The sequence below is a fragment of the Bufo gargarizans genome, chromosome 11, assembly GCF_014858855.1.
Source record: "Bufo gargarizans isolate SCDJY-AF-19 chromosome 11, ASM1485885v1, whole genome shotgun sequence".
Lineage (NCBI taxonomy): Eukaryota > Metazoa > Chordata > Amphibia > Anura > Bufonidae > Bufo > Bufo gargarizans.
In genome coordinates this window covers 42,993,460-43,004,541 of record NC_058090.1, presented here as the reverse complement: position 1 = coordinate 43,004,541, position 11,082 = coordinate 42,993,460, and the positions used below count along the sequence as shown (strand labels likewise).

At 43.4% G+C, this 11,082-nt stretch overlaps 1 protein-coding gene across 1 annotated transcript in view; it reads left to right on the top strand.

The window, feature by feature from the left end:
* Positions 1 to 4,390: 4,390 nt before the first annotated feature.
* DCAF4 (DDB1 and CUL4 associated factor 4) overlaps positions 4,391 to 11,082 on the top strand; it is a 28,654-nt gene continuing 21,962 nt past the window's right edge. The window contains exons 1-3 of the mRNA XM_044272614.1: positions 4,391 to 4,440; positions 6,863 to 6,956; positions 8,395 to 8,480. Coding sequence (XP_044128549.1) covers positions 6,868 to 6,956; positions 8,395 to 8,480 — 175 coding nt within the window. The 5' untranslated portion in view covers positions 4,391 to 4,440; positions 6,863 to 6,867. The remainder of the gene's footprint in view (positions 4,441 to 6,862; positions 6,957 to 8,394; positions 8,481 to 11,082) is intronic.

The following is an 11,082-nucleotide window of genomic DNA, read 5'->3' as shown; positions in this document are numbered from 1 at the left end:
CCGAAGCTGCAGAACCAGTACACGAGACACTGGCCCACATTACTTCTGTGGCTGCACCTGAATTCTGACATATTTTGCAAAAAGATTTGCGGCAAGAAACAAAAAACTGCAGTGGAGTTTATTAAAAATGTCCCCAATGTACAGTGGCTATAGTGCATCCATATTACAGATGTGTGAAACTGGCCTTAAATGGGTTGTCCGAATTATGAAAAAAAAATAATATAGCACTGAAAATCTGATATATAACCAAGCTAAGCAAGTTTTATGAAAAAAAAAATTATATATATTTCCTCATTTCCCTGGTTCTTTTCTGGCCCTTTTTTTACATGCAATAAAAACAATCTCTGCCCCTCCCCCTGCACTGCTAAGGGAGTGAATACAAGTGCTGCCCTGAGTGACATGTCTGACTGCTGGGAGACTCTGCAGCAGGTTGTATGTGTAGGACTACAAGTCCCAGCTGTATAATGACACTGCTAAGCGAGTGGATACAAAAGCTGCCCTGAGTGCTGGGAGAATCAACAGCAACTTGTAAGTGTAGAACTACAAGTCCCAGCTGTATAATGACACTGCTAAGCGAGTGGATACAAAAGCTGCCCTGAGTGCTGGGAGAATCAACAGCAACTTGTAAGTGTAGAACTACAAGTCCCAGCTGTATAATGACACTGCTAATACACACAGGATCTTCCCCCTACCTTCTTGTGCAATGCTCTCTCTAGTATGTCAGCTCCAGTGCCCAGCATTGTCTCCTCACTGCCTGCAGAGCTGTGCAGCTGAAGGGGTTAAGAATCCTAGCAGAGAGTAGACGGCAGTGAAGGGGGCGTGGCCAGCACAGTGACTTCTCGTTTACAGGGTTGTAAACAACCTTTATCAGAGCAGGGAGAGAAGCTGACATCACAGGTCATGTGACCCTCAGTGAAATCTGAGAAACCAGGCACCGGAGATAAAGTGAGTGAATTGGAAAGTCGTTACATTTGCTTAGTTAGGAACATAGAAAGAACAAAAAAATAACTCGGATAACCCCCTTAAGGACTTAAAGGGAACCTGTCACTGGGATTTGGGTTATAGAGCTGAGGACATGGGTTGCTAGATGGCTGCTAGCACATCCGCAATACCCAGTCCCCATAGCTCTGTGTGCTTTTATTGTGTAAAAAAAAACGACTTGATGCATATGCAAATTAACCTGAGATGAGTCCTGTACGTGAGATGAGTCAGGGATAGGACTCATCTCAGGTTAATTTGCATATGTATCAAATCGGTTTTTTTACACAATAAAAGCACACAGAGCTATGGGGACTGGGTATTGCGGAAGTGCTAGCGGCCATCTAGCAACCCATGTCCTCAGCTCTATACACAAAATCCTGGTGACAGGTTCCCTTTAAAGGTCATCAATATCAGATTGGTGGGGGTGGGACACCCGGGACCCCCGCAGATCAGCTGTATGAAGGGAAGGCGCGTGCAGTACGTGTGTGGCGCCTCATTTCTCTCTTCCTGCTCGCTGCTGCTATGTCTATAGTGAGCAGCAAAAGAGAAGGGAGAGAGCATGGGCGCACTGCACGCGCCTTCCCTTTATACAGCTAATCGATGGGGGTGCAGGGTGTCTGACCCCTGCCGATCTGATATTGATGTCCTATCCTGAGGATAGGTCATCAATATTAAAAGCCCAGAGATCCCCTTTAAGTCCGTTCCTCAGAGCCGGAGCCTAGAGTTGGACAAAACTGTTAAGACTAATAAACAAAACCGTATGTATTTTGCAGTCCTTAAAACGCAGATCCGCAAAATACTAATGACATCCGTGTGACATGCGTTTTTTCCAGACCCATTGACTTTAATGGGTCCATGGTCCCCATTTTGCAGCTAAGTGTAGGACATGTTATTTTTGCGGAACAGACATGGATGTAGAAAGCACACGGATAATCCACGGTAACAGCGCCAAGAATGGACCTGTACATTCTTGGAGCAGTCTTCTAAACCATCTGGCAAAAATCCTTGGAACTTCAGTGCAGATTCAGTCTGGTTTTCAGCACCAAATCAGCAATGAAACGCGAACCCAAAATCATCCATCTGTAAGGACATGTCATGTGGGAGATTTTTGGTGCAGGACTGGACTGATGAACCCAGTACCAGGACTCTGGTGCCATCTTTTTGCAGTATGTTTAAAAAACGCATGTTTACCTGCCAGAACACGAACAAGTTTAACATCATTCATCTGAATGAGTCCACAGAAAGGTTGTCTAATGAAGTAGAGGACCCCTCTTTAGAATGTCTATAGCCCTAGAAAGGCATAAGAACAAGGGGTGTCTTTAAAGGGTTTCTACCATCAGATTTCACCTAAAAAACGTACTTTTATCCATATGCTAATGAGCCTCTAGGTGCTATGTGAGCGTCGATTCAGCACCTACAGGCTCCGTCTACTGACCATTTTCGCCGCCCATGTAGTTCTTCTAGCCTGCCCCGCTCCTTTGGATTGACGTCAGATTTGCTTGCATCTGTCTAAATCCCACGCCTGCGCCGTGTGCTTCTGTATTCGGCGCAGGCGCAGTGAGTGAATGCAGCGCTCCTGGTGCCGGCTTCCTCACTGCGCCTGCGCTGACTACGTTTACAGTGAGGAAGCCGGCATCAGGAGCGCGGCATTCACTCACTCACTCACTACAGAAGCACATGGCACAGGATTTAGACAGATGGGTCCCATGTTCATATATGTCCGCATTGCTGAGAAAAATTATGTTTTATTATATGCAAATTAACCTCTAGCAGCAATGAGGGCGTTGCCGTTACACCTAGAGGCTCATCTCTCTCTGCAACTGCTGCGCCCTCTCTATTTAGATTGGCAGGACCAGGTGTGATGACGTTTATACTGATGGTCCTGTAAAAGTGCAGAAGGTGCAGCAGTTGCACTGAGGCGTAAAAGTAGTAAATTTGCCAGGGCGTATTTGCAGTAAAAAAAAAAAAAAAAAAACCTCCATTAAACTAGTGCCAAGAATGCTCTTTGTGACTATTTTTACACCAGACGTGCTTTAATAAATGACCCCACTGTGTCTGAGCCTTTTATCAGCAGTTTATATGTGTGAGTGACAGAAAGCTCTGACATTTGCCACTGTACAGGTTTATAGCGGTGTATCATCCCCTGAATCCCACAGTACAAAATTTTTTTATTATTATTTTTTTTTAAGTATACAGCAATTTATACATTTTTGTGGTTTTATGGATACCGCAGATATTTCCGGCATGTACGCTGTGGATACCGCAGATATTTCCGGCATGTACGCTGTGGATACCGCAGATATTTCCGGCATGTACGCTGTGGATACCGCAGATATTTCCGGCATGTACGCTGTGGATACCGCAGATATTTCCGGCATGTACGCTGTGGATACCGCAGATATTTCCGGCATGTACGCTGTGGATACCGCAGATATTTCCGGCATGTACGCTGTGGATACCGCAGATATTTCCGGCATGTACGCTGTGGATACCGCAGATATTTCCGGCATGTACGCTGTGGATACCGCAGATATTTCCGGCATGTACGCTGTGGATACCGCAGATATTTCCGGCATGTACGCTGTGGATACCGCAGATATTTCCAGCATGTACGCTGTGGATACCGCAGATATTTCCGCAACGTGTGCAGGAAGCCAAAGGCGTCATAGGTAGAGAAAATAAAGTCTGTCGGAGAAAACGTGGCTAAAATTCCTGACAAACATGAGGAAAAGGTAGACAAACTACCACACTTTTGCATTTTTACCACAGTGAACGGCACTTGTCAAAAACTATTTCTGTCAGAAATGTGAAAACAAGGAAAGGCACCTGTGAGGAAGAGACGAGCGCCATTTTTAAACATTGAAATTCCAACATTTTGTGCCCCTGACAACGTCTCCAAGCGATACAGCAGAGCGAGCCTCAAAATATTTGACATATTACACGGAAAGAACACGTCTATCATCATGCTATGCACATTTTATTTTGGCTTTTTTGTTTGCTTTGAACAGCGTTGTGTGTGGAAATACCAATTCACCTGCTGACCAGAAAAACAAAACATGGCCCCCAGTTGGAAATGACAAAAATGACTTACATATCAAGTATCTGACTCATTTTGGTTGAGGTTCCTGTCACCACACGTCAGGCTCGTCCTGTTACATGGCTCCATGTACTAAGTTCGTCATCCTTCGAAGCCCTTTTCACCTGTCCCATTTCTATCGAACGTAATTCCAGCTGCTGCCACTAGAGGTCAGTTATGAACAAGGCAAGCACTTGCTGGCGCGCTTGCTTTCTGCTCTGAATGTAATATCGGAAGTCGCCACTAGGTGTCAGTGTGACTAATCATGAAGTAAAATGTCCCGTCCCGCTGTCATTGCGACGACTCTATGATGATATGATTTTCACGTGGAGTAAGAGAACTACTTCCTGCTTCAGCTGTGGTCCTGATGTGATCAGCTGTGTGTGAGTATATGGTGCTCTTCTGTCATTGCAGGGTTGTGACGTCACTATAGGGGATCTGTTACGTCAGATCATGTTAGGAGATGGTTATAAATTGGCGGAGACGATGTTTGCAATCGGTCATAGCTAAATGAGTAAAACCAACAGTCACTTTCCTTGCCGGTTGATAAACCTTGTTGTTGTAGGGGTTTCCACGAGCTTTCAAGGGATTTTCCTATCATAGATGTGTATGGGTTGTTAAATTTATGCAACTTTCCCAGTTATCTAAATAGGGATCCCAGGAGTACATATACATACAGAAAAAATGTATGGAATAGGTTTTCTGCAAGAAATCTGCAGCATGTGAGTTCACCTCTGAACCTTTGGACCTGCGGTGCTCATTCAGACGACCGTATATTTGTGTCTGCCTCTGTTCTGAAATTTTGCAGAACGGATTCACACCCATTCATTTCAACGGGACAACAAAAGATGCTGTCCGCATCCGTACTTCCGTTCCACAGCCCTGCAATAAAAGATAGAACGTGACCTATTCTCGTCCGCAATTGCGGACAAGAATAGGCATTTCTATCATAGAGCTGGCTGTTCCGTTCGGCATTTTGCACGCGGCCGCTATCCGCGTTTTGCAGATCCGGTCGTCTGAATGAGCCCTTAGGCTAAGTTCACACTTCAATTATTTGGTCAGTTACTTTGATCAGTTATTATGAGCCAAAACCAGATGGGGGTCAACAACACAGAACATGTGCAGATCTTTACATTACACTTGATCCCTGAGTAGCTTCACTAGTGGCTGATGGAAGTGATTGAAGTATGACCTTGGCATTACCAGATCCCCGCCGCTGGGTTCTGGCTCCATTGCTGCCCCAACGTCTCTGAAGGGCCCTCCCTGTTCTCCCCAAATATTTAAGTTTTATATATGGAGAAGACAAAATGGCTGTTTAAAAGGTTTGTCTGGCGTTGGAGCGGGTCCTGCCCTGCTCGCACTGAAAGGATCAAATGCCAATCACCTGTACTCCGTTCCTGGCTGCCGCTTACAGTCCAATCACAAGCCAGAGATTTGAATAGTAAATCACTGCAGGGAGGATCATTTAAGGGTGACAGCTTAGGGCGGTAAGGCTAGGTCTACACGACGACATGTGTCGCGCAACAATTTTTATAATGATAGTCTATGGTGTTGCACTGCGACATGCGACATTTTGCGACACGACAGTCGCAAAAAATCCATTCAAAATGGATTTTTCTGCGATTGTCGCGTCACAGTGCGTCATCATAGACTACAATTATTAAAATTTGTTGCGCAACAAAATGTCGCAGTGTAGTTGTGCCCTACATGTCGTCGTGTAGACCTAGCCTTAGGCCCATGGTACTTACCTGGCCGCTAGTCATCACACTTCTCAGGGCTATTGCTCCGACATCGGCCAACCAGTCAGGTTCCATGTCACATGCAGAAGAGTTAGCAATCATTGCCTGTTTATAGAAGGGAAGCCCAGCAGCGGGAATTTAGGGACTTAAAGGGAACCTGTCACCGAGATTTTGTGCATAGAGCTGAGGCCATGGGTTGCTAGATGGTCGCTAGCACATCCGCAATATCCAGTCCCCATAGCTCTGTGTGCTTTTATTGTGTGAAAAAAACTATTTGATACATATGCAAATTAACCCGAGATGAGTCCTGTACGTGAGATGAGTAAGGGACAGGACTCATCTCAGGTAATTTGCATATGTATCAAAGAGTTTTTTTCCCACAATAAAAGCACACAGAGCTATGGGGACTGGGTATTGCGGATGTGCTAGATGCCATCTATCAACCCATGTCCTCAGCTCTATGCACAAAATCCCGGTGACAGGTTCCCTTTAAAGACGACCTTTCATCTGTTTTACTTATAGGAGCTAAATACCTGTACTTGTGGGGTAAGGTCCTCTTTAATGGAGTGACTGACCTGAACATTTTTCATGTTTTAAGTTTTATTTGTAAAACACGCAGACCTGACCCTTTGGTAATGCATTAAAGGGAATCTGTCACCCCGATCTTGCACTATTATCTACAGTAATACATGAGTAGTACTGCAGATAAGGAGTCCAGATCACAATTATTTATTTTCCTACTGCGCCCTGTACTGAAATACATAGTCCGGTCTGCTGTGCTATTCGAACATAAAGGAGAGAACTCGCATGCACAGCAGTCCTGACAATGTATTTCAATGCTCAGTTTTGTGCTGACAACAGGGGGCAGTAGGAAAATATAAAAATAGTGATCTGGACTCTGTATCGGCAGTACTACTCATGTGTTACTGTAGATAATGGTCCAAAATCGGGGTGACAGATTCCCTTTAAGTAGAGGTTTTTTTTATCAGGGGGCAGCTATCAGTCCACTTGGGGGTACTTTAAATTTATATAGGCATCTTAAATTTCTTTCCATGTTTTTATACAGTGAGAATGAGACGAAATTACAAGCCAGGAGGAAAAGGACACAGAAGACATCAGAATTGGTGGAGAAGGGATTCTCGCTGGGAAAATAATGACAGGTGAGTTCAGTATGTTTTTATGCTTTCCATGAAACATAGAAACATAGAATGTGTCGGCAGATAAGAACCATTTGGCCCATCTAGTCTGCCCAATATACTGAATACTATGGATAGTCCCTGGCCCTATCTTATATGAAGGATGGCCTTATGCCTATCACATGCATGCTTAAACTCCTCCACTGTATTTGCAGCTACCACTTCTGCAGGAAGGCTATTCCATGCATCCACTACTCTCTCAGTAAAGTAATACTTCCTGATATTACTTTTAAACCTTTGCCCCGCTAACTTAAAACTATGTCCTCTTGTAGCAGTTTTTCTTCTTTTAAATATTCTCTCCTCTTTTACCTTGTTGATTCCCTTTATGTATTTAAGAGATAGTTAACATTACTATATTCGTTAAACCAAGTACTGTACTTTTCACTCTGTTAGGGTACTTTCACACTAGCGTTTTTCTTTTCCGGCATAGAGTTCCGTCCTAGGGGCTCTAGTCTATACTGGGAAAAAACTGATCAGTTTTATCCCTATGCATTCTATTTGGAGAGCAATCCGTTCACGATGCCTTCAGTTCGGTCTTTTTGACTGTTCAGGACGGAGATAATACCGCAGCATGCTACGGTTTTATCTCCGGCCCCAAAATCCGGAAAACTTTCTGGAATGCCGCATCCGGCATTTTTTTCCATAAGAATGTATTACTGCCTGATCCGGCATTCAAAATGACCGGAAAAAAAGTGACAAAAATAAATACTGGATCGTTTTTTCCGGATGACACCGAAAAGACTGATCCGGCATTTCAATGCATTTGTAAGATGGATCAGGATCCTGATCAGTCTAAAAAATGCCATCAGCTTGCATACGTTTTGACGGATCCGGCGACGGAACTGCCTGCCAGAATCCTCTGCCGCAAGTGTGAAAGTACCCTGAGATGCACCTAGGTTTTAGAGGAGGAAAATAATAAAAAAATATATTTCATCTGGTCTCAGCTAAGAGCCCCAATGTTAATCAGACCTCAGATCAGTCAAAAAGTAAATAAAACGTACCTCTTCTGCTCCGGATGGGGCCACCACTCGGGAGATCCAGCAGGCTTTTCCTGCAGTGCTGCAATATGACCTGACGTCACACAGCGGGCCCCCAGCAGAAGACCAGGGAGCAGTGAGTATTACCAGCGCTACACTCACCGTTCCCCATGCCTCCTGATCATTAAAGCGCTCATTAGTATTTGCTTCATAAAATGCGCCGCCATTTCCCCCCACCTTTGGGGTGAAATAAAGTGCGTGTTATAGAGCGAAAAATACAGTCGTTTATTGTGTGGTTGGAAGTGTCCAAAAGCTGAGAGTACTTACAGCTCAGGCTGGCCCTGAGATACAAGCTGTTTAACATTTGGTACTTTTATTTTTTAACCATTTTGTAATCTGTTTTTCATATATCTATAATTTTGAAGACATCGGTCAGGAGCTTCATCAGACTCTGCCAGCTCAAGCACCTCAGCAAGTTCTTCTGGTTCAACTCAATCATCTTCCGTGCCTGGTAAGTACTCTTTACAGGGTTGTCTGGGTTAGGCCTCCTGCACGTGACCGTATGGCTTTTTCAGTATTTTGCGGTCTGTTTTTCACGGATCCGTTTTTTGGTTTAAGTAGCGCTTCCGTTCCGTTTTTCTGTTTGGTTTGCGTTTTGATCAGTTTTTTGCAGATCGGAAACGGAAGCATACAATAATGTTTAAACAGTAAGTACATTAAAAAAAATTGGGCTGGGCATACCATTTTCAATAGATGGTTCCGCAAAAATGCAACGGATACGGAAGACATACGTATGCATTCCGTATGCATTCCGTTTTATTTGTGGACCCATTGACTTGAATGGAGCCACGGATCGTTATTTGCGGGCAATAATAGGACATGTTCTATGTTTGAATGGAAATACGGAAACGGAATGCATACGGAGTACCTTCCAGTTTTTTTGCGGATCCATTGAAATGAATGGTTCCGTATACAGAATGCAAAAAACGGAACGTAAACGGGGGAAAAAAATGTTCATGTGCAGACCATGTCTCATACCTTACAAAAAAATATGAAATATTATATTAAATGCAGAACTGATTACTTTTGCTGGAATTGCTGAAAGTTTAGAAAATGTAATCACATAAATGTTATGTTTTTGTCAAGCTAAGGCCCCTCTTTATAAGGAACAAAAAAAACTGATTTGAGGTGATCCATGATGGAATGAGGCTCTACTATTTCTGAGAACAAATATTAAAAAGGACCTGTTACCAGTTTTAGTAATTACTTGCATTCCCCATAAAAACAATACTTCGGAATCATCTATTCTTGTAAGGCCTCATGCACACAACCATATGTATTTTGCGGTCCGCAAAAATCGGATCCACAAAATACAGATGACGTCCGTGTGCATTCCGTATTTTGCAGAACGGAACAGCTGGCCCCTAATAGAACAGTCCTATCCTTGTCCGTAATGCAGAGAATAATAGGACATGTTCTGTTTTTTTTTGCGAAACGGAAGGCACACTGAGTACCTTCCGTCCTTTTTTTTTTTTTTGCGGACCCATTAAAATGAATGGTTCCGTATACGAAAGAAAATATGTTTGTGTGCATGAGGTCTAACTATTTTGTACCATCCCTTTATTATTCCTACTAGAAGGAATTCATGAATTGCCAGCAGTCTGCAATAAAGGTCCATCTAGGGCAGGGCTGGCCAACCTGCAGCTCTCCAGCTGTTGTAAAACTACAATTCCCACCAAGCCCTGGTGTAGGTTGATACCTGTAAGCAGTCTGGGCATGCTGGGAGTTGTAGTTTTGCAACAGCTGGAGAGCCGCAGGTTGGCCGTCCCTGATCTAGGGTGTGTCCCTGCACAGTCTGACATTATCCAATTGTCAGACAACCCCAACTGGTAACACCCAGATGGACCTCAATTGCAGACTGCTGGCATTTCATTAAAAAAATACTAAAAGGAATAATAGAGGAATGGCACAAAATGCAGTCATAAGAAGAGATGATTCAGAATTGTTGTTGCATGCGATATGATATGTAAGGAGAGGTGACAAATCCTCTTTAAGTGTAAGTGCATGGCAGTGTTCTTGTTTAGATTATTTGATACAAGCAATTTTTTTCATTAATCTTTATTAGAAACTATATATTGTAAGAAGGAACAAGGAGCCGTCATTGACGGAAGATACGTGTCACCGAGGTTCCTGGCCTCGGTGAGGTAAGAACCGGATTTTCTTCCTGAAGTGTCAGTTCTGTAGTGCAGTCTGACACTTCAGCTGTCAGAATGGCTGTAAAGCCAATCCGGGCCGGTTCTTATTGGGAGCAGCCAAAGAGCAGGGTGGGTGGCTGTTCCCCACGGTTCCAGGCCGGGTTTTGGCTGGAATATAAAAACCCAGCCAGCATGTTCAGGTGGTGTGGATTATCCTCCATGACAGAGGAGCTGAGGAGTCTGTGGTCTGAGACACTGAGGGATCTGTTTGTGTGAGCCATAGGCTGGGGAAACAGGCCACTAAAGACTGCTGCGGACTCTGGGTGAAAATCATCTGCTGACCAGGTGACGTCTTTTTGCACTGTGAACTTTGTGTGGTGTGAACAGGCACCAAGACTGAACACTTTCTTTTGGCTTGTTTTCTGGCTATGTGTGAATAAACACTGAACTTTGATTTAAACCTTGTTTTTTGCCTCTGTACTGCGTCCGCTTACCCTGCCTACCAAAGCGAATCCCCACAATATATACACACAATACAAGTTCTGCAATAAATTTATATTTTTCTTTATTTTAATTATCCAATTCCTAATCCCAAGGAATAATAATTAACTCCCCCACCCACCCAGTGATTAAAAAATAAAAAAAACTTCTCTCCTTTCTCTCTTTACTATCATCCCATTTTCCTCTTCAAACAAAATAATCTTTTCCCCTTATATTCCCCTTCTCCCCTTTTTATACCAAAACATTTTTATGCTTAGAGATTAGAAAATTCTCCTAGACCTTCCATAATACCTTGTGTATCTCTATATTTTTATTTATTTTTTAGCAATTTTTATTTTCTTTCATAGTTGCATTCCAAGAGCTATAACTTTTTAGTTTTTATCCATCAATGCAGCTTATGAGGGCTTGTTTTTATAT